At 51.1% G+C, this 23,362-nt stretch overlaps 1 protein-coding gene across 3 annotated transcripts in view; it reads left to right on the top strand.

Moving 5' to 3' along the window:
- The window catches only part of LOC140426746 (serine/threonine-protein kinase 32A-like), a 550,050-nt gene that overhangs the window by 160,184 nt on the left and 366,504 nt on the right, over positions 1 to 23,362 (top strand). For 2 of the 3 annotated variants that reach the window (XM_072511881.1, XM_072511882.1), the window contains exon 2: positions 299 to 354. The exons of the other annotated variant lie outside the window; for it this stretch is intronic. In XM_072511881.1, the coding sequence (XP_072367982.1) occupies positions 299 to 354 (56 nt within the window). The remainder of the gene's footprint in view (positions 1 to 298; positions 355 to 23,362) is intronic. 3 annotated transcript variants of the gene reach the window in all.

Genomic DNA, 23,362 nt, shown 5'->3' with positions numbered 1-23,362 from the left:
GGGGCAAATTGGGCTGTTCATTCAGAAACGTTTTGTCTTCACGTGAGTTGTCAACAATGGTTGGAAGTTTCACCATCTTCAAGAGAAAGTGTCAAACACACTTCATTGTTTACAGGCGTGTGTGGCAATGAGCAATCCCACCAAAATACATTGTGGTGACATAACCCCACATTACTCTCTGGCAAGATCTTTCACAAAAATGGTGCCTGTAGATGACATTAATCAACTGGTTAATAAGAGTATTTTTTTTTTTTATTGTGACCTGCAGCATCTGACTCTGCTCTTCTTATTTCTGCAGTAAACTTTGACCATTTCCAGATCTTGAGAGCAATTGGCAAGGGCAGTTTTGGGAAGGTAAGTGAATGTCACTAGGTGGCAACGTCACAAGTCTGTGCTAATGTCAATGGAATCCATGTTAATTCTTCTGTATTGCGGCAGTATTATTACACCATAAAAATTGGTATGTATTAGCGCAAATATAACTAGGTAGCTACCTCCCGCCCCCCCCCCACCCCAATTAGGTAGCTACCTCCCCTCCCCCCCCCCTCCCCGCCCCACCCCCATGCCAGCAATTCATCAGGCATTATGCCTCAGAAGTGTGTTTAGCATAGGTGTACCACAATCATGCAGAATTCCGCCCTCATTTCTACCTACAGAATGATACATTCTACATTGTTTGCACTGAGTGCTGAATTTGGTGCTTTTTGAGTGCGATAGTGAGAGTTTGGTGACCGAGGGAGTATAAGGCTTCATTTTTATCTAAAGTTTAGTCTTTCTTTTATTTAGTTAATTAACTTAAAAGTTGCTGTTTGGTTTAGAAAAAGGTGAATTTTCAATCAGCTTTAAACAGGCTTCTACTTCTAGGCACTTGCAGCTGGAGCTTGTTAATTAGTTAATTGGATTAGGTCAGTTTTTCAGAGGCTAGATTCACAGTATAAAAGTGATCCCCTACAGTGCAGACTTTGTTTGCACTGAGTGCTGAATTTGGTGCTTTTTGAGTGCGATAGTGAGAGTTTGGTGACCGAGGGAGTGCTGAATTTGGTGCTTTTTGAGTGCGATAGTGAGAGTTTGGTGACCGAGGGAGTTAGGTGAGGAGGGAGTAAGGTGCTCCTTTCATTTTGTTTCCGACATTTCCGCAAAGAGTGCGAAGAGAGCCAGGAGTTTACAGGAAGTGTAGCTGACTGGGAGCAGAGTCGGAGGGCGGAGATCTAGTTAGTCCACACAGCAGCTATATTCTTTAAGGTAAGAGGGGATGGAGGCTAGGCCAGTTACATGCTCCTCCTGTAGGATGTGGGTGGTGAGGGATACCACCGGTGTCCCCACTGACTATACCTGCGGGAAGTGCACCCAACTTCAGCTCCTCAAAGACCGTGTTAGGGAACTGGAGCTGAAGCTGGATGAACTTCGGATCATCCGGGAGGCAGAGGGGGTGATTGAGAAGAGTTACAGGGAGGTAACCACACCCAAGGTACAGGACAAGAATAGCTGGGTTACAGTCAGGGGGAAAAAAACAAACAGGCAGACAGTGCAGGGATCCCTCGTGGCCGTTCCCCTTCAAAACAAGTATACCGTTTTGGATGCTGTTGGGGGGGATGACCTACCGGGGGAAGGCCCTAGCGGTCAGGTCTCTGACACGGAGTCTGGCTCTGGGGCTCAGAAGGGAAGGGGGGAGAATAGAAAAGCAATAGTTGTAGGAGATTCAATGGTTAGGGGAATAGATAGGAGATTCTGTGGTCGCGAGCGAGACTCCCGGAAGGTATGTTGCCTCCCGGGTGCCAGGGCCAGGGATGTCTCGGATCGTGTCTTCAGGATCCTTAAGGGGGAGGGTGAGCAGCCAGAAGTCGTGGTGCACATTGGTACCAACGACATAGGTAGGAAAAGGGGTGTGGAGGTAATAAACAAGTTTAGGGAGTTAGGCTGGAAGTTGAAAGCCAGGACAGACAGAGTTGTCATCTCTGGTTTGTTGCCGGTGCCACGTGATAGCGAGGCTAGGAATAGGGAGAGAGTGCAGTTGAACACGTGGCTGCAGGAATGGTGTAGGAGGGAGGGCTTCAGGTATTTGGATAATTAGAGCGCATTCTGGGGAAGGTGGGACCTGTACAAGCAGGACGGGTTGCATCTGAACCAGAGGGGCACCAATATCCTGGGAGGGAGGTTTGCTAGTACTCTTCGGGAGGGTTTAAACTAATTTGGCAGGGGAATGGGAACCGGATTTGTAGTCCAGCAACTAAGGTGGCCGATATTCAGGACGCCAAAGCATGTAATGAGGCAGTGGGGAAGGGAACACTGACAAAGGAGAGTATTTGCAGGCACGGAGATGGGTTGAAGTGTGTATACTTCAACGCAAGAAGCATCAGGAATAAGGTGGGTGAACCTAAGGCATGGATCGGTACTTGGGACTACGATGTGGTGGCCATCACGGAAACTTGGATAGAAGAGGGGCAGAAATGGTTGTTGGAGGTCCCTGGTTATAGATGTTGCAATAAGATTAGGGAGGGTGGTAAAAGAGGTGGGGGGGGTGGCATTATTAATTAGAGATAGTATAACAGCTGCAGAAAGGCAGTTCGAGGAGTATCACCCTATTGAGGTAGTATGGGTTGAAGTCAGAAATAGGAAAGGAGCAGTCACCTTGTTAGGAGTTTTCTATAGGCCCCCCAATAGTAACAGAGATGTGGAGGAACAGATTGGGAAACAGATTTTGGAAAGGTGCAGAAGTCATAGGGTAGTAGTCATGGGCGACTTTAACTTCCCAAATATTGAGTGGAAACTCTTTAGATCAAATAGTTTGGATGGGGTGGTGTTTGTGCAGTGTGTCCAGGAAGCTTTTCTAACACAGTATGTAGATTGTCCGACCAGAGGAGGGGCAATATTGGATTTAGTACTGGGTAATGAACCAGGGCAAGTGATAGATTTGTTAGTGGGGGAGCATTTTGGAGATAGTGACCACAATTCTGTGACTTTCACTTTAGTAATGGAGAGGGTAGGTACGTGCAGCAGGGCAAGGTTTACAATTGGGGGAAAGGTAAATACGATGTTGTCAGACAAGAATTGAAGTGCATAAGTTGGTAACATAGGCTGGCAGGGAAGGACACAAGTGAAATGTGGAACTTGTTCAAGGAACAGTTGCTACGTGTCCTTGATATGTATGTCCCTGTCAGGCAGGGAAGAGATGGTCGAGTGAGGGAACCATGGTTGACAAGAGAGGTTGAATGTCTTGTTAAGAGGAAAAAGGTGACTTATGTAAGGCTGAGGAAACAAGGTTCAGACAGGGCATTGGAGGGATACAAGATAGCCAGGAGGGAACTGAAGAAAGGGATTAGGAGAGCTAAGAGAGGGCATGAACAATCTTTGGCGGGTAGGATCAAGGAAAACCCCAAGGCCTTTTACACATATGTGAGAAATATGAGAATGACTAGAGCGAGGGTAGGTCCGATCAAGGACAGTAGCGGGAGATTGTGTATTGAGTCTGAAGAGATAGGAGAGGTCTTGAATGAGTATTTTTCTTCTGTATTTACAAATGAGAGGGGCGATATTGTTGGAGAGGACAGTGTGAAACAGATTGGTAAGCTCGAGGAAATACTTGTCAGGAAGGAAGATGTGTTGGGCATTTTGAAAAACTTGAGGATAGACAAGTCCCCCGGGCCTGACGGGATATATCCAAGGATTCTATGGGAAGCAAGAGATGAAATTGCAGAGCCGTTGGCAATTATCTTTTCGTCCTCACTGTCAACAGGGGTGGTACCAGGGGATTGGAGAGTGGCGAATGTCGTGCCCCTGTTCAAAAAAGGAACTAGGGATAACCCTGGGAATTACAGGCCAGTTAGTCTTACTTCGGTGGTAGGCAAAGTAATGGAAAGGGTACTGAAGGATAGGATTTCTGAGCATCTGGAAAGACACTGCTTGATTAGGGATAGTCAGCACGGATTTGTGAGGGGTAGGTCTTGCCTAACAAATCTTATTGAATTCTTTGAGGAGGTGACCAAGCATGTGGATGAAGGTGAAGCAGTGGATGTAGTGTACATCGATTTTAGTAAGGCATTTGATAAAGTTCCCCATGGTAGGCTTATGCAGAAAGTAAGGAGGCATGGGATAGTGGGAAATTTGGCCAGTTGGATAACGAACTGGCTAACCGATAGAAGTCAGAGAGTGGTGGTGGATGGCAAATATTCAGCCTGGATCCCAGTTACCAGTGGCGTACCGCAGGGATCAGTTCTGGGTCCTCTGCTGTTTGTGATTTTCATTAATGACTTGGATGAGGGAGTTGAAGGGTGGGTCAGTAAATTTGCAGACGATACAAAGATTGGTGGAGTTGTGGATAGTAAGGAGGGCTGTTGTCGGCTGCAAAGAGACCTAGATAGGATGCAGAGCTGGGCTGAGAAGTGGCAGATGGAGTTTAACCCTGAAAAGTGTGAGGTTGTCCATTTTGGAAGGACAAATATGAATGCGGAATATAGGGTTAACGGTAGAGTTCTTGGCAATGTGGAGGAGCAGAGACATCTTGGGGTCTATGTTCATACATCTTTGAAAGTTGCCACTCAAGTGGATAGAGCTGTGAAGAAGGCCTATGGTGTGCTCGCGTTCATTAACAGAGGGATTGAATTTAAGAGCCGTGAGGTGATGATGCAGCTGTACAAAACTTTGGTAAGGCCACATTTGGAGTACTGTGTACAGTTCTGGTCGCCTCATTTTAGGAAGGATGTAGAAGCTCTGGAAAAGGTGCAAAGAAGATTTACCAGGATGTTGCCTGGAATGGAGAGTCGGTCTTACGAGGAAAGGTTGAGGGTGCTAGGCCTTTTCTCATTAGAGCGGAGAAGGATGAGGGGCGACTTGATAGAGGTTTATAAGATGATCAGGGGAATAGATAGAGTAGACAGTCAGAGACTTTTTCCCCGGGTGGAACACACCATTACAAGGGGACATAAATTTAAGGTGAAAGGTGGAAGATATAGGAGGGATATCAGAGGTAGGTTCTTTACCCAGAGAGTAGTGGGGGCATGGAATGCACTGCCTGTGGAAGTAGTTGAGTCGGAAACATTAGGGACTTTCAAGCAGCTATTGGATAGGTACATGGATGACGGTAAAATGATATAATGTAGATTTATTTGTTCTTAAGGGCAGCACGGTAGCATTGTGGATAGCACAATTGCTTCACAGCTCCATGGTCCCAGGTTCGATTCCGGCTTGGGTCATTGTCTGTGCGGAGTCTGCACGTCCTCCCCGTGTCTGCGTGGGTTTCCTCCGGGTGCTCCGGTTTCCTCCCACAGTCCAAAGATGTGCGGGTTAGGTGAATTGGCCAATGATAAATTGCCCTTAATGTCCAAATTGCCCTTGGTGTTGGGTGGAGGTGTTGAGTTTGGGTATGGTGCTCTTTCCAAGAGCCGGTGCAGACTCGGAGGGCCGAGTGGCCTCCTTCTGCACTGTAAATTCAATGATAATCTATGATTAATCTAGGACAAAGGTTCGGCACAACATTGTGGGCCGAAGGGCCTGTTCTGTGCTGTATTTTCTATGTTCTATGTTCTATGTACATGGATCCAGGAACTGTGGTTGAGTTATTTTGCTTCATTCTCGAGCCCAAACTAATTGTACCGATAAGAATGAGTAACTCGGGGACTTCCAGTGGCATTCTGGAGCAGAAAGACATGCACAAGGTGGTTCCTGTTAGAGTACTGTTTTTTTTTTTTTTCAGGGGGTATTTTCCATTTAAAAACCTATATAATCAACAGGATAAAGATTCTATATCAGGAGAATGCCCAGAAAAGTCAGGGAGTGGGGGGGAAGGCAAATAGCAGAGGTGCGTCGATGGAGTCGGAGGCCCCTCCAAGCAGAGAAAATGGCGGAGGCCGACTGTGGGACTCCGACTACTCCACTAAAAGCCGAGATGCATTCGAGCACCTTGGCAAAATAATTTGATAAGCATTGGCAGGTTGTGTAGAGGACCTCCGCAAATCGATGGAGGAGGCCTTGGCACCCATCCATGTGGTTCTATACAAGACCAACAAAACTGTAAAGGCCCATGGAGTCACGCGAAAGGACGTGAGGCCTTTTCAAGCCATAGTGATCGGATTGCCTCACTGGAAGTGGAGATGTCTCTGCTGGCTGATGTGAATAAATTGCTGAATGCCAAGGTGAATGATTTAGAGAATTAGTCCAGGAGGCAAAATGATCAAATTGTGGGACTGCCAGAGGAGATGGAAGGCCCAGCGCCCACAGAATACTTTGCGGAAATGTTTGGGAAGATCGTGGGTGAGGGAGGGAATTCATGTCCCCTCCTGAGTTGGACCGAGCCTACTGTACACTCCAATAGAAGTCTCGTCATGGAGAGCCACCTCGCGAGGTAATAGTGAAGTTTCATTGCTTCAAAGGAAAAGAGCGGGTGCTGAGATGGGCGAGGGAGCATCATGGCCAGAAATGGGAAGGTCACGCTATTGGGTTTTACCAAGACATGGGATCAGAGCTGGCGAAAAAGAGGACTGCGTTCAACAATGCCAAGGCTGCCCTGTACAAAAGTGGAGTCCGGTTTGGTGTGGTGTACCCAGCGCGGATAAGAGTGACATTTGAGGGAAAGCACTATTTATTTGATGTACCAGGAGAGGCAAACTCTTTTGTAAAGAAACAGGTGTGATTATGTTTTTTGGGGTGTTGGAGATGGGCTTGTTAAATTGCTGAATTGTTGGGGTTCGCATTTTCCTGTCCTTGGGGGTTGAATGTTTTCAGTTTGGGCTTAGATTTGAGGTTTAATTTATGTGGGGCTCTGATCTGATTATTATGAAACTACACAGCTCCCTGTTGGAGTGTAAGGGTTTAAGGGGTTTGATTATTCTGTTGTTCATAAACATTTTTATAAACATGGGAGGCTTTGAGCTATTGTCGCTGGACTAGTAATCCAGAGAGCCAGAGTCATGCTCTGGGGACCGGAGTTCGAATCCATCACGGGAGATGGTGAAATTTGAATTCAATAAAAATCTGGAATTAAAAGTTTAAAGGTGACTATGAAACCATTATCGATTGTCGTAAAAAACACATCTGGTTCACTAATGTCCTTTAGGGAAGGAAATCTGTCATCCTTACCTTGTCTGGCCTACATGTGACTCCAGATCCACAGCAATGTGGTTGACTTTTAAAAGCCCTCAGTGATGGCCAACAAATGCTGACCTGGCCAGTGACACCCACATCCCATGAACGAATTAAAAAAAAAAAATTCTTCACTCTAGTTGGGAGTTGGTGCTCTGCTAACTTAAGAGTTAGCTTACGGGAGTGGTGTTGAAGGGTTGACTGCAGATCATTATAGTAGTTTTGTCCTTCGATAATGAGCTTAGAGTTCTTGTTTTGTTTAAGTTTAGGTTTAGTAGAAGTAAAATTTTGTTGTTTATGTTCTCTTGTCTTTTGTCACGATGCGTGTTTGGGTGTAGCTGTATCCGAGGGTGAAGATGAGGGGGGTGGGGGTTAGTTTGCTGATGGTGACTATTTAGTCTTGTATGTGCCATCATGGGTGGACCTGGTTGCTTACATTTTGTTTCTCTGTTGGGTAATCCCTCTTGATGGAAATGGCTGACTCTGGATCGGGGAGGGGGAGGGGCCTAATTTGTCTGGTCACTTGGAATGTCAAGGGGTTGAATGGCCCAGTGACAAGGTTGAGAGTATTTGCTCACCGTAAGAGTTTAAATTCCGAAGTGGTGTTTTTTGCAGGAGACTCATTTATGGGTTAGGGACCAGACAAGACCGTGGAAGGGGTGATGGGTCAGGTTTGTCATTCGGGCTTCAATGATAATGCCTGGGGTGAGGCAATGTTAATTAATAAAAGGCTTTCGTTTTCTGCCGCTATGATCTTGGCCGACCCCAGTGACAGACATGTTATTGTCGGTGGCTCTCTGGTGGGCACTCTGGTGGTTCTGGTTAATATCTATGCTCCATACTGGGACAATATGAAATTTATCAATGATTTGCTGGCCTATCTCCCCGATTTGGCTTCGCATCAGCTAATTTTGGGTGGGGACTTAAATTGTGTTCTGAACCCTAGTCTAAATCGGTCCAATCCCAAATCTCTGATTCCATCAGGGGTGGCCAGAACTTTATTGTCGTTCATGGAACAGATGGGGGGAGGGGGGGGGGGGATAGATTCTTGGTGTTTTTTGCACCCAGGTGATAACATTTTTTCTTTTTTCTCACATGTGCATCAGGTAAACCTGCACATCAATTTTTCAGTGGTGGATTGGTCTCTCCTTTTTCTGAGAGCGGCGGGTTACTCGCCTATGGTGATTTCGGACCACACTTTGTTTGTTTTTTTAAACGCATTTTATTCAAACTTGTATCAAAGTAGGTTACAGCAAATAAACACCCCGAGAAACATTCTTCCCAACAATCAACTATACAGTTTGTACAGATTTTCCTCCTTTTTCACCCCCTCCTTCCCCAAATACAAATCCCTCACCTTGACCAGCCCCACTTCCCTTCACCTCCTGTATACAATATCCATCCCCCCAGCTCAAACCCATGATTCTCGCACAGCGACATTAGCACCGACATCCCTTCCACCCTAAAATGCCTCCTCAGCTGATTCCATATCTTCATCATGGATTGCACCACTGGGCTCCCTGAATACCTACTCGGAGCCATTGGCAATGCTGCTGTCAGCATAGCCCTCAAACTATACCCCTTACAAGATTCCTCCTCCATCCTAATCCCCACTCTACCCCTTCTCCTTCCCACCACCGCCGCACCTTGTCCACATTCGCCGCCCAATAATAATGAATAATAATGGCAACGCCAACCCCCCCTGCTGCCTCTGTAGCAGGGTCCTCCCCACCCTCGGCTCCTTCCCCGCCCATACAAAATCAGAGATGATTGTGTCCACTTTCCGAAAAAAGGCCTTTGGTATAAAGATCAGGAGAGCCTGAAAGATAAACAAGAACCTCGGCAGAATATTTTCACTACTTGGACCCTCCCCGCCAACGTTAAGCGCAGTGTATCCCACCTCTTAAGATCCTCTCTGGCCTCCTCCACCAGCTTTGTTAAGTTCCACTTATGGAGCCCCGTCCATTCCCTCGCTACCTGAATCCCCAAGTACCTAAACCTATCCCTCGCTACCGTCAATGGCATCCCTCCTAAATTAGCCTGCTGTGCCAGCTCATTCACCGGGAATACCTCGCTTTTCCCTACATTCAGCTTGTATCCCGAGAACCTTCCAAACCTCCCCAACTGGCCCATAATCCTTCACATACTCTCCAACGGATCCGAAACATACAGCAAGAGGTCATCAGCATAGAGCAACACCCGATGCTCCCTCTGTCCCTTCATTATCCCCTGCCACTGTGCCGACCCCCTGAGAGCCATCGCCAACGGCTCTATGGCCAGCGCAAACAGCAGCGGCGACAGCGGGCACCCCTGCTTTGCCACCCTGTGTAAGACAAAGCTTTGTGAGCTCATATCATTCATCCTCACCCTCGCTCTTGGCGTCACATACAGCAACCGCACCCATGCCACAAATCTTGGCCCAAACTCAAGCCTTCCCAAAACTTCGAACAAGTACCGCCACTCCACCCGATCAAATGCTTTCTCTGCGTCCATGGACACCACCACCTCCGGTACCAGAGCTCTCGACGGATTCATCACCATATTCAACAGCTGTCTTATATTACTCGCGAGCTGCCTGCCCTTCACGAAGCCTGTTTGATCTTCTGCAACCACCCCGGGACACAATCCTCCATCCTCCCTGCCAACAAGTTAGCCAATACTTTCACATCTATACGACCCACATTCCACCGGATCCTTCCCTTTTTTTGGGATTAGTGTGATTACTGCCTGCTTCATCGTCTCCGGCAACTCTCCTTCTCCAGTGCTTCATTAAACGCCCCCAACAGATGTGGTGCCATGTCCGCTGCAAATTCCTTATAAAATTCTGCCGGGTACCCATCCGGCCCAGGGGCCTTCCCCGACTTCATACCCCTGATACTATCCAGCACCTCCCTCAGCCCCAGGGGCTCCTCCAAAGCCTGCCTCTTTGCTTCCTCCACCTGGGGAAATTCCAGCTCGTCCAGAAACTGCCCCATGTTCCCCTCCTCTCCTCCTGGGACTGCCTCATAAAGTCCCTGGTAATACTCTCTAAATGCTTCATTTATCTTCCCTGGCTCTGACACCACATCCCCAGCCCCAGTCCGGATCTTCACTATTTCCCTGGACGCAGCCTGACTCCGCAGCTGGTGCGCCAGCATGTGGCTCGCCTTCTCCCCATACTCGTATTGCACCCCTCTTGCCCTACGCAGTTGCCCGACCGCCCTCCCCGTTGTCAGCCTGTCAAATTGCCCCTGCAACTTTTTCCTCCTCGCCAATCCACGTGATAGTGAGATGAGGAATAGGGAGAGAGAGCAATTAAACACGTGGCTACAGGGATGGTGCAGGCGGGAGGGATTCAGATTTCTGGATAACTGGGGCTCTTTCTGGGGAAGGTGGGACCTCTACAGACAGGATGGTCTACATCTGAACCTGCAGGGCACAAATATCCTGGGGGGGAGATTTGTTAGTGCTCTTTGGGGGGGTTTAAACTAATGCAGCAGGGGCATGGGAACCTGGATTGTAGTTTTAGGGTAAGGGAGAATGAGAGTATAGAGGTCAGGAGCTCAGATTTGACGTCGCAGGAGGGGGCCAGTGTTCAGGTAGGTGGTTTGAAGTGTGTCTACTTCAATGCCAGGAGTATACGAAATAAGGTAGGGGAACTGGCAGCATGGGTTGGTACCTGGGACTTCGATGTTGTGGCCATTTCGGAGACATGGATAGAGCAGGGACAGGAATGGATGTTGCAGGTTCCGGGGTTTAGGTGTTTTAGTAAGCTCCGAGAAGGAGGCAAAAGAGGGGGAGGTGTGGCGCTGCTAGTCAAGAGCAGTATTACGGTGGCGGAGAGGATGCTAGATGGGGACTCATCTTCCGAGGTAGTATGGGCTGAGGTTAGAAACAGGAAAGGAGAGGTCACCCTGTTGGGAGTTTTCTATAGGCCTCCAAATAGTTCTAGGGATGTAGAGGAAAGGATGGCGAGGATGATCCTGGATAAGAGCGAAAGTAATAGGGTAGTTATTATGGGAGACTTTAACTTTCCAAATATTGACTGGAAAAGATATAGTTCGAGTACATTAGATGGGTCGTTTTTTGTACAGTGTGTGCAGGAGGGTTTCCTGACACAGTTTGTTGACAGGCCAACAAGAGGCGAGGCCACATTGGATTTGGTTTTGGGTAATGAACCAGGCCAGGTGTTGGATTTGGAGGTAGGAGAGCACTTTGGGGACAGTGACCACAATTCGGTGACGTTTACGTTAAGGATGGAAAGGGATAAGTATACACCGCAGGGCAAGAGTTATAGCTGGGGGAAGGGAAATTATGATGCCATTAGACGTGACTTGGGGGGGATAAGGTGGAGAAGTAGGCTGCAAGTTTTGGACACACTGGATAAGTGGAGCTTGTTCAAGGATCAGCTACTGCGTGTTCTTGATAAGTATGTACCGGTCAGGCAGGGAGGAAGGTGCCGAGCGAGGGAACCGTGGTTTACCAAAGAAGTGGAATCTCTTGTTAAGAGGAAGAAGGAGGCCTATGTGAAGATGAGGTGTGAAGTTTCAGTTGGGGCGATGGATAGTTACAAGGTAGCGAGGAAGGATCTAAAGAGAGAGCTAAGACGAGCAAGGAGGGGACATGAGAAGTATTTGGCAGGAAGGATCAAGGAAAACCCAAAAGCTTTCTATAGGTATGTCAGGAATAAGCGAATGACTAGGGACAGAGTAGGACCAGTCAAGGACAGGGATGGGAAGTTGTGTGTAGAGTCTGAAGAGATAGGCGAGATACTAAATGAATATTTTTCGTCAGTATTCACTCAGGAAAAAGATAATGTTGTGGAGGAGAATGCTGAGCTCCAGGTAAATAGATTAGATGGCATTGAGGTACGTAGGGAAGAGGTGTTGGCAATTCTGGACAGGCTGAAAATAGATAGGTCCCCGGAACCTGATGGGATTTATCCTAGGATTCTCTGGGAGGCCAGGGAAGAGATTGCTGGACCATTGGCTTTGATTTTTATGTCATCATTGGATACAGGAATAGTGCCAGAGGACTGGAGGATAGCAAATGTGGTCCCTTTGTTCAAAAAGGGGAGCAGAGACAACCCCGGCAACTATAGACCGGTGAGCCTCACGTCTGTAGTGGGTAAAGTCTTGGAGGGGATTATAAGAGACAAGATTTATAATCATCTAGATAGGAATAATATGATCAGGGATAGTCAGCATGGCTTTGTGAAGGGTAGGTCATGCCTCACAAACCTTATCGAGTTCTTTGAGAAGGTGACTGAACAGGTAGACGAGGGTAGAGCAGTTGATGTGGTGTATATGGATTTCAGCAAAGTGTTTGATAAGGTTCCCCACGGTAGGCTATTGCAGAAAATACGGAGGCTGGGGATTGAGGGTGATTTAGAGATGTGGATCAGAAATTGGCTAGCTGAAAGAAGACAGAGGGTGGTGGTTGATGGGAAATGTTCAGAATGGAGTTCTGTCACAAGTGGAGTACCACAAGGATCTGTTCTGGGGCCGTTGCTGTTTGTCATTTTTATCAATGACCTAGAGGAAGGCGCAGAAGAGTGGGTGAGTAAATTTGCAGACGATACTAAAGTCGGTGGTGTTGTCGATAGTGTGGAAGGAAGTAGCAGGTTACAGAGGGATATAGGTAAGCTGCAGTGCTGGGCTGAGAGGTGGCAAATGGAGTTTAATGTAGAGAAGTGTGAGGTGATTCACTTTGGAAGGAAAAACAGGAATGTGGAATATTTGGCTAATGGAAAAGTTCTTGAAAGTGTGGATGAGCAGAGGGATCTAGGTGTCCATGTACATAGATCCCTGAAAGTTGCCACCCAGGTTGATAGGGTTGTGAAGAAGGCCTATGGAGTGTTGGCCTTTATTGGTAGAGGGATTGAGTTCCGGAGTCAGGAGGTCATGTTGCAGCTGTACAGAACTCTGGTACGGCCGCATTTGGAGTATTGCGTACAGTTCTGGTCACTGCATTATAGGAAGGACGTGGAGGCTTTGGAACGGGTGCAGAGGAGATTTACCAGGATGTTGCCTGGTATGGAGGGAAAATCTTATGAGGAAAGGCTGATGGACTTGAGGTTGTTTTCGTTAGAGCGAAGAAGGTTAAGAGGAGACTTAATAGAGGCATACAAAATGATCAGAGGGATAGATAGGGTGGACAGTGAGAGCCTTCTCCCGCGGATGGAAATGGCTAGCACGAGGGGACATAGCCTTAAACTGAGGGGTAATAGATATAGGACAGAGGTCAGGGGTAGGTTCTTTACGCAAAGAGTAGTGAGGCCGTGGAATGCCCTACCTGCTACAGTAGTGAACTCGCCAACATTGAGGGCATTTAAAAGTTTATTGGATAAACATATGGATGATAATGGTATAGTGTAGGTTAGATGGCTTTTGTTTCGGTGCAACATCGTGGGCCGAAGGGCCTGTACTGCGCTGTATTGTTCTATGTTCTATGTATGTAATCCCTCCACGGTGGGCACCTACGAATATTCCCTGTCCACCTCCACTACCTCGCTCACTAGACGGTCATGTTCCGCCCTCCTTTCCTTATTCACACTAACCGTAAATGAGACAATTTCTCCCCGGACCACTGCCTTCAGTGCTTCCCCAAAAATGCCCTCCGACACCTCCCCATTCTGATTGAACCCCACATAATCCCTAATCGCCAACCGCACTTTATCACAAAAACCTCCATCCGCCAACAACCCTGAGTCAAACCCCCACCCCGGCGCTCTCGTCCCGTACCAGCCAGTGGGGTGCATGGTCCGAGATAATTATCCCCGCATACTCTGCCCCCTCCACACCAACCAAAATCTCTCGACTCACTACAAAGTAGTCAATCCTCGAATACACCTGATAGATGTGTGAAAAGAAGGAATACTCCCCCGTGGGTTCTGAAAGCGCCATGGATCCACCATACCCGTCCTCTCCATAACCCCCCCCAGCTCCCTTGCCATTCGTACCCGACCCATCGACCTGGGGCTCGATCTATCCACCCTCGGCTCCAGGACACAGTTAAAATCTCCTCCCATGATCAACTGGTACGTGGTCAAATCCGGGATTGCTGCCAGTAATCCCCTCATAAAATCCACATCATCCCAATTTGGGGCAAACACTACCTGTGCCCCTTCCAATACCCCACTCACAATCACATATCTCCCACCTGGATCCCTCACCTCCTTCACACTAACGAATCCCATTTTTCTGCTCATTAAAATCGCCACACCCCTCTATTTTGAATCAAACCCCGAGTGAAAAACCTGCCCAACCCACCCCTTCCTTAACCTAACCTGGTCCTTCACACGGAGGTGTGTCTCCTGCAAAAAGACAACCCCCGCTTTCAAGCTCCTGAGGTGCGCGAACACCCGCGACCTTTTAACCGGCCTATTCAGTCCCCGGACGTTCCACGTTACCACCCTTACCGGAGGCTTGCGCCTCCAATCCCCTCTACCCTCCATCATCTTCCCCACTTAACTCCTGCCCCTTTAATTCCATTCTGTACCTAGCCCATCCCAGATGGCCCTGTTCTTCGCCCTTGACCATGTCATCCCTCACCCCCAGCCGCGTCGCAAACCCCCCTCCCCGCTTTTCCCCTTCCCCTTCTTCCCACCCCCCCTACTTCCCCTATTCCCCCTCCCCCGGCCACCTCACCTCTGTTCGCCAGCATAACCTGCTAGCATGACTGCCCCTGCCCAAAGGCACATCCTAATGACCTCCCCCTCCCTCTCTCTCTCCCCCCCCCTCCCCCACTCCTCAGATACAAGAAGAAGGCCTCCTGCTGACCTTACCCTCCCCCACCCAAACAAGGACTTCTCCTGAACTCCAGGCAGCCTTCTCCAAAAGCAAACAGATGTTAAACACAAACAGTCCCATAAAACAGGAGTGGGGATGGGAACTCCATCCCCACATAAACTTTTCACCCGTACAACTCCTTACAATCTCAACATTGAACAGAAACCCTCCTCCCCACAAAAAAAGGCGAAAATCCCCCAATCCCGACACCCACTTCAAACATGCTCCCGACCATTATATAGTGCCAGCACCCCGGTTCCCAAGCATTGTCCACTCAGTTCTCCCCCAGTTTATGCTCCTTAATGAAGTCTTCGGCCGCTTCTGGGGTCTTGAAATAATACTCCCGGCCTCCAAACGTCACCCATAATTTCGCCGGGTAGAGCACCCCAAACCTGATCTGCCGCCAGTACAGCACCGCCTTGGCCTTGTGGAAACCTGCCTGCCGTTTTGCCAGCTCCGCTCCGATGTCCTGATAAATCCGGACGTTATTTCCTTCCCAGTCGCAACTACGCTTCTCCCTGGCCCACCGTAGAATTTTCTCTTTCTCCACAAATCTATGGAGCCTCACGATCACCGCCCGCGCCGGCTGCCCAGCTCTAGGCTTCTGCCTCAGAGACCTATGCGCTCGGTCCACTTCAGGGGCCTTATCTAGCACCCTTCTGCCACCAGCATCCTCGAGACGTACCTCGTGGCACTCACACCTTCCACTCCTTCAGGCAGGCCCACTATTCGCAGGTTCTGCCTTCTTGAGGCATTCTCCTGCTCCTCTACCTTTGCCCTCACCGTTTTACAAAGGTCTCCTAGGAGCCCCATCTCCATCTCCAGAGCCACCACACGATCACTGTGGTCCGAGATCACTCCTTCAATCTCCAGAATCTGTGACCCCTGCACCTCCAAACACCTCTCCATCCGCTGCAAAGTACTCTTCAGGGTGCCACAGCTTCTGCAATGGCCTTTGCATGATTCTCATGCATTTCTTTCCTCTGTTTATGGAATTCCTCCTTGATAAAAGTCATCAGTTCCTGTATCTGGGGCTTTCCAGCTTGCCCCTCCCCCGCCTGCATGCTATGATGTGGAGATGCCGGCATTGGACTGGGGTGAGCACAGTACGAAGTCTTACAACACCAGGTTAAAGTCCAACAGGTTTGTTTTGCCTGCATGCTGGAAGAGACTGTCTGTGAAGCACCAGACTGTTTCAACTTTCCAGCCAAATTTCTCACTGTTTTCTGCCAGGTCTGGCGATCAGGAGACATACCATTCCAGGGGTAAACTACTCCTCTAAAATTCACCTACGCCTTTTCATCAAAATTCCACCCGGATCTGTGTGAAAAGAGCCCTTTTCTGTGACTTTAAGCAGGAACAGCCCTGTATGTGACCACTTATTCCATGGTCACAAGTGGAAGTTCGGACCACACTTTGTTGATTTGGCACGAGAGGCTGGTCCCTCTGAGCGTCCGCCATGGAGATTGGATATGGCATTATTAGCGGATAAGGAATTCTGTGAATGCATGTGTTGAGTTCACGGAAGCGGCCACACAGGAAGTGTAAGAACAAAAGATTTATTTATTAAATAATTTTTATTGAAGGTTTTCATAAAATACCAATAACAAAATGAGAAAGAAAAAAGGGTTTAACCCAACAGGGTTAAGTACAAAACACAATCTAAAAAAGCAACCCCCAAACCCCTCCCCCCCCCCCCCCCGTACATAAATAATGAATTAACATTAACACCCCGACTTAACACGACAGGTGTATACACCCCCTCAGACCCTCCAGTGTAAATAACATAAACAAAAATAAAGTATTCCCCCCCCTCACCCGAGCTGCTGCTGCCATTGACCAATGTCTATCGTTCTGCCAGAAAGTCTAAGAACGGTTGCCACCGCCTAAAGAACCCTTGTACCAACCCTCTCAAGGCGAATTTCACCCTCTCCAATTTAATAAACCCCGCCATATCGCTGATCCAGGATTCCACGCTTGGGGGCCTTGCATCTTTCCACTGAAGGAGAATCCTTCACCGGGCTACCAGGGACGCAAAGGCCAGAATTCCGGCCTCTTTCACCTCCTGCACTCCCGGCTCCTCTGCCACCCCAAATATTGCGAGCCCCCAGCCCGGTCTGACCCTGGATCCTACCATCCTCGACACCGTCCTCGCTACGCCCTTCCAAAATTCCTCCAGCGCTGGGCATGCCCAGAACATATGGGGGTGATTTGCTGGGCTCCCTGAGCACCTAACACACCTGTCCTCACCCCCAAAGAACCGACTCATCCTTGTCCCGGTCATGTGTGCCCTGTGCAGCACCTTTAAACTGTATGAGGCTGAGCCTCGCACACGAAGAGGAAGAATTCACCCTCCCTAGGGCATCTGCCCACATCCCCTCTTCGATCTCCTCTCCCAACTCCTCCTCCCACTTACCTTTCAACTCCACCACCGAGGCCTCCTCCTCCTCCTGCATCACCTGGTAAGTTTCCGAGATCTTCCCCACTCCCAGCCCCCCACCCCCCCCACCCCACCCCCCCACCCCCCCCGAGAGCACGCTGTCCTGTACTGTGTGTGGCAGTAGCCGCGGGAATTCCACCACCTGCCGTCTGGCAAACACCCTTGCCTGTAAGTACCTGAAGGTGTTCCCCGGGGGGAGCCTGTACTTCTCCTCCAGCTCACTTAAGCTCGCGAACTTCCCGTCCACAAACAGGTCCCCCAACTTTCGTATCCCTGCCCTGTGCCACCCCGAAAACCCTCCACCTGTTCTTCCTGGGGTGAACCGGTGGTTCCCCCGTAATGGGGTCCACGCCGAGGCCCCAACTTCCCCCCCATGCCGCCTCCAAGCCCCCAAATTTTGAGGGCCGCCACCACCACCGGGCTCGTGGTATACCTCCTTGGAGGGAGCGGCAGCGGCGCCGTTTCCAGTGCCCGCAGACTCATACCCACACAGGACGCCGTCTCCAGCCTCTTCCATGCAGCCCCCTCCCCCGCCATCACCCACTTGCGCACCATTGTCGCATTGGCGGCCCAGTAGTACCCACAGAGTTTGGGGAGCGCCAGCCCCCCGCCGATCTCTACTCCGCTCCAGGAACACCCTTCTCACCCCCGGAGTCCCTCGCGCCCACACAAACCCTATTATACTCCTGTTAACCCGCCTGAAAAAAGCCTTCGGGATAAACACAGGGAGGCACTGGAACAGGAACAAAAACCTTGGGAGCACCGTCATTTTGATTGACTACACCCTACCTGCCAGGGACAGCGACAACGCGTCCCACCTCTTGAAAACACCTCCTCCATTTGCTCCACCAGCCTTGTAAAGTTAAGCCTATGCAGGGCCCCCCAGATCCTGGCCACCTGGACCCCCAAATATCTAAAGCTCCTCCCTGCCCTTTTTAGTGGGAGCTCGCCAATCCCCCTCTCCTGGCCCCCTATCTGAACTATGAACAGCTCGCTCTTCCCCATTTTGAGCTTGTACCCCGAAAAGTCCCCGAATTCCCTAAGGATCCTCATTACCTCTGGCACTCCTCCCACCGGGTCCGCCACATACAGCAGCAGGTCGTCCGCATATAGCGACACCCTATGCTTCTCCCCACCCCGCACCAACCCCCTCCAGTTCCTCGACTCTCTCAGTGCCATAGCCAGGGGTCCAATCACCAGTGCGAAGAGCAGGGGGGACAGGGGACACCCCTGTCTTGTCCCTCAGTGCAACCGAAAGTACTCGGACCTCCTCCTATTTGTGGCCACACTCGCCATCGGGATCTCATACAACAGCCTAACCCACCTGACAAACCCCTCCCCAAACCCGAACCTCTTCAGCACCTCCCACAGGTACCCCCACTCTACCCTATCGAAGGCTTTCTCAGCGTCCATTGCCACCACTATCTCTGCCTCCCCCTCCCTCGCCGGCATTGTGATACCGTTCAAAAGCCTCCGTACATTCGCGTTCAACTGTCTCCCCTTCACAAACCCCGTCTGGTCTTCATGGATGATCTGCAGCACACAATCCTCAATCCTCATGGCTAAGACCTTCGCCAGCACCTTGGCATCTACATTTAGCAAGGAAATCGGTCTGTAAGACTCACATTGCAGGGTATCCTTGTCCCGCTTCAGGATCAAGGAGATCAGTGCCCGGGACATTGTCGGGGGGCAAAGCCCCCCTCCCTTGCCTCATTAAAGCTCCTAACTAACAGCGGGCCCAACAGGTCCATATATTTTTTATAGAACTCGACCGGGAAACTGTGCGGCCCCGGTGCCTTCCCCGCCTGCATGCTTCCTATCCCTTTGATCAGCTTCTCCAGCCCAATTGGGGCCCCCAATCCCGCCACCAGTCCCTCGTCCACCTTCGGAAACCTCAATTGGTCCAGGAAACGGCCCATCCCTCCCTCCTCCCGTGGGGGCTCGGATCGGTACAATTCTTCGTAGAAGTCCCTGAAGACCCCATTGATGCCAACCCCACTCCGCACCACGCGCCCTCCCCTGTCCTTAACTCCCCCGATCTCCCTAGCTGCGTCCCGCTTCCGAAGCTGATGCGCCAGCATCCGGCTTGCCTTTTCCCCATACTCGTAAATCGCCTCCTGGGCCTTCCTCCACTGCACCTCCGCCTTCCTGGTGGTCACCAGGTCGAATTCGGCCTGGAGGCTGTGCCTCTTCCTCAACAATCCTTCCTCAGGCTCTTCCGCATACCTCCTGTCTACCCTCCCCCACCAGCCTCTCCCTCTCCCTCCGCTCCTTGTGGGCCCTAATGGAGATCAGCTCTCCCCTCACCACCGCCTTCAGTGCCTCCCATACCATCCCCACTCGGACCTCCTCGTTGTCGTTGGTCTCCAAGTACCTCTCTATACTTCCTCGGACCCGCTCGCTCACCTCCCCGTCCGCCAACAGCCCCACCTCCAAGCGCCACAGCGGGCGCTGGTCCCTCTCCTCCCCCATCTCCAAGTCCACTCAATGCGGGGCATGGTCCGAAATGGCTATTGCCGAATACTCGGTATCCTCTACTCTCGCTATCAGCGCCCTACTCAAAATGAAAAAGTCGATTCGTGAATAAGCCCTATCGACATGTGAGAAGAATGAAAATTCCCTAGCCCCCGCAAATCTCCAAGGGTCCACTCCTCCCATTTGGTCCATAAATCCCCTCAGCACTCTAGCCGCCGCCGGCTTCCTACCCGTCCTAGACCTCGAGCGATCCAGTGCCGGATCCAACACCGTGTTAAAGTCTCCCCCCATTATCAGGCCCCCCCACTTCCAAGTCTGGGATTCAACCCAATATACGCCGCATAAAACCCGCATCGTCCCAGTTCGGAGCATACACATTGACCAGTACCACCCTCCCTCCCTGCTACTTGCCACTTACCATTATGTACCTGCCGCCATTATCTCCCACAATGCTCGACGCCTCGAATGACATCTTCTTTCCTACCAATATCGCCACCCCTCGATTTTTGGCATCTAGCCCCGAGTGAAACACCTGACCTACCCACCCTTTCCTCAGTCTTACCTGGTCTGCCACCTTCAGGTGTGTCTCCTGGAGCATAACCACATCCGCCTTGAACCCCTTCAGGTGCGCGAACACGCGGGCCCGCTTAACCGGCCCATTCAGTCCCCTTACATTCCAGGTTATCAGCCGGATCAGGGGGCTACCCGCCCCCCTCCCCCGCCAACTAGCCATGACCCCCTCCTCGGCCAGCCACGCGCCCGCACCCCACACCCGGCCCGTTCCGCACAGCGGCATACCCCCGTCTCGACCCCCCCCACTCGCTCCAGCTCCTCCTTGACCTTAGCAGCAGCAACTCGATTCCCCCCCACCCCGCCCCCCGGCGAGGAGCCATCCTAGCTGGTTTACTCCTCCCATTGCACTTCCGCAAGTCAGCTGACTTCTGCTGACCCCGGCCACTCCCGCCTCCCCTTCGACTCCTCCCATTGTGTGGCACACCCTCCTCCCGCTCCCCATCCACAGGCTCTCCCCCTCCTCCCTCCTTTCTAAGCGCGGGAAACAATCCTCACTTCCCCACCCTGCCCCCCCCCCCGTCTGTGGCGCGGGAAAAAAGCCCGCGCTCTCCACCTACCAGGCCCCGCCACCAACCAAAACAGTGCCCAACCCGCCCCATCCACCCTCCCCAACCCGAAAAAGAAAAACACAGAGAAAAAGAAACCCAAAACAATGCAAAGGCCCCCCCCCCGCCGAACCAAAAATAGGCATAACATATCCACCGCAGTCCCCAATCGCCCATCCCGACCCTCAATCTGTGTCCAGCTTCCCGGCCTGAACAAAGACCCACGCCTCCTCCGGAGACTTAAAATAATGGTGCCGGTCCTTGTAGGTAACCCACAGTCGCGCCAGCTGCAACATGCCAAACCTCACCCCCTTCCTGGCAGCACCGCCTTTGCTCAATTGTACCCAGCCCTCCTCTTCGCCACCTCCGCACTCCAGTCCTGGTATATCCGAACCTCCGCGTTCTCCCACCTGCTGCTCCTCTCCTTCTTGGCCCACCTGAGCGCACACTCCCGATCGGCGAACCGATGGAACCGCACCAGCACCGCCCGCGGAGGCTCGTTAGCCTTGGGCCTCCTCGCCAACACTCTTTGGGCCCCGTCCAGCTCCAGGGGCCCCTGGAAGGACGTCGCTCCCATCAGCGAGTTTAACATGGTGACCACATAGGCTCCCACGTCCGGCCCCTCCAGCCCCTCCGGGAGGCCCAGAATCCGCAGATTCTTCCGCCTCGACCGATTCTCCATCTCCTCGAACCGCTCCTGCCATTTCTTGTGGAGCGCCTCGTGCGCCTCCACCTTTACCGGCAGGCCTAAGATCTCGTCCTCATTGTCAGAGATCTTTTGTCGAGTCTCTCGGATCGCCACCCACTAGGCCGTCTGTGTCTCCAGCAGCTTATCAATAGAAGCCTTCATCGGCTCTAGCAGATCCGTTTTAATCTCTCTGAGGCGGTGCTGGATACCATCCTGTTGCTCCTCCGCCCACTGCCTCCACGCTGCCTGGTCTCCGCCCGCCGCCATTTTGTCCTCCTTCCCTCCCTTCTTCGGGTCCACCACCACCTTTTGTGTCACCCCGCTCCTAGTTAAAGCCATATACTGATGGAGAGCTGTTATTAACTCCTTCCCACTTCGGGAAACGTCGAAAAAGTGCCTTTGGGGGCCCGGAAAAAAGCCCAAAAGTCCGTTTTTGTGGGAGCCGCCGAATGTGCGACTTAGCTCCGCATAGCCGCAACCGGAAGTCTTGAGAGGGAATCCTTTTGGCAGTGTTCGCTTCACCAATCTGCCCCAAAACGTCTGTGGAAACTCCTGAAAATGTTCTGAGAGTCCGTTCCAGACGGGAGCTGCCGAATGCGCGACATACTCCTCCATGGCCGCCACCGGAAGCCTCGTCCCCGCTTCTTCAATGGCCTTGGTAGACCTTTTCACAGTTGTTCCCTCTGCTGCTAGAATTCACCTTTAATAAAGGCTCTCAAGTCAGCTTGCAGCCTTTAAGCTTGCCCTTCCCCCGCCTGCATGCTGGAAGAGGCTTTGTTTATCCTGCAGTTACAGCCAAATCTTTTACTGTTTCTGCCGGATCTGGTAACCAAGAGACATACCATTCCTGGGGGACACTGTCGGGGGAATGTTGCAGTCTTCTTCCCACACCGGGAAATGTTGAAAAAAATGCCGTGGGGGTCCTGCAAAGAGTCCAAAAGTCCATTCCAAGCAGGAGCTACCGAACATGCGACCTAGCTCTGCATAGCCGCACCCGGAAGTCCAAAAGATTTATTTAAAGTAGAACAAAGACTTTATCTTCAATGGTCCCAGAAGGGACTACCTGCGCCCAGCCCACACTTGGGCTGGGGTTTTTATATTCTGGTATGCTCTCCTGCTGATAAGAGGGCTCCTCCCCTCAGTGGGGAAGCTCGTACTCCACGATATTCATGGGGAGCCTAATGGGCCCAGCACTTTGGGTCTCATGTAGGTTACAACACCCCTTCTGCCACCCCACAAAGTCCAAAAACACGTCTGCCAAGGAAGGCACAGAGGAGCAGCCCTGCACCGCTTTGCCTGTGGCTGCGCCTCGGGTGCCGTAGGGACAGGGCCAAGTGGCCTTTAGCGGTGACCGATGTTTCCTCATCGATCATCGCGGTGCTACCACCTTCGGCGGCTGGTCATCAAGAAACTCGTCACTGGCAACATTTGCCGGTGGCACCGCCATCTTGGAATCCGAATCCTCAGCACCTGGCATCTCGGCGTAGAAGCCCATGTGGTATGGCGCCTGTGGAGATGGGGGCATCAGGGTGCCCAGGGGCTGGTCCATGTCCTCCAAAAGGGCAACAAACAATACGGAGCTCCTCCTGCGGAGATGATCAAGGTGCCTATTTGACTTCAGGTCCCGTCCCGCGCGCGAACCTCGTATGACACGAGGCAGTCTGCTAAATGATAGTGCCCGGCACTGTCCCCGAAATTGCGCACATGGACTGTATCATCAGGAATGAACTGCCTAGGCGGGGCACATCAGCAGGGCAACGCCCCAGCTGCTCTTGTCCATGGCGAGTCTTCCCACCAA

The sequence above is a fragment of the Scyliorhinus torazame genome, chromosome 7, assembly GCF_047496885.1.
Source record: "Scyliorhinus torazame isolate Kashiwa2021f chromosome 7, sScyTor2.1, whole genome shotgun sequence".
NCBI lineage: Eukaryota > Metazoa > Chordata > Chondrichthyes > Carcharhiniformes > Scyliorhinidae > Scyliorhinus > Scyliorhinus torazame.
This window is presented reverse-complemented; position numbering and strand designations above follow the sequence as displayed.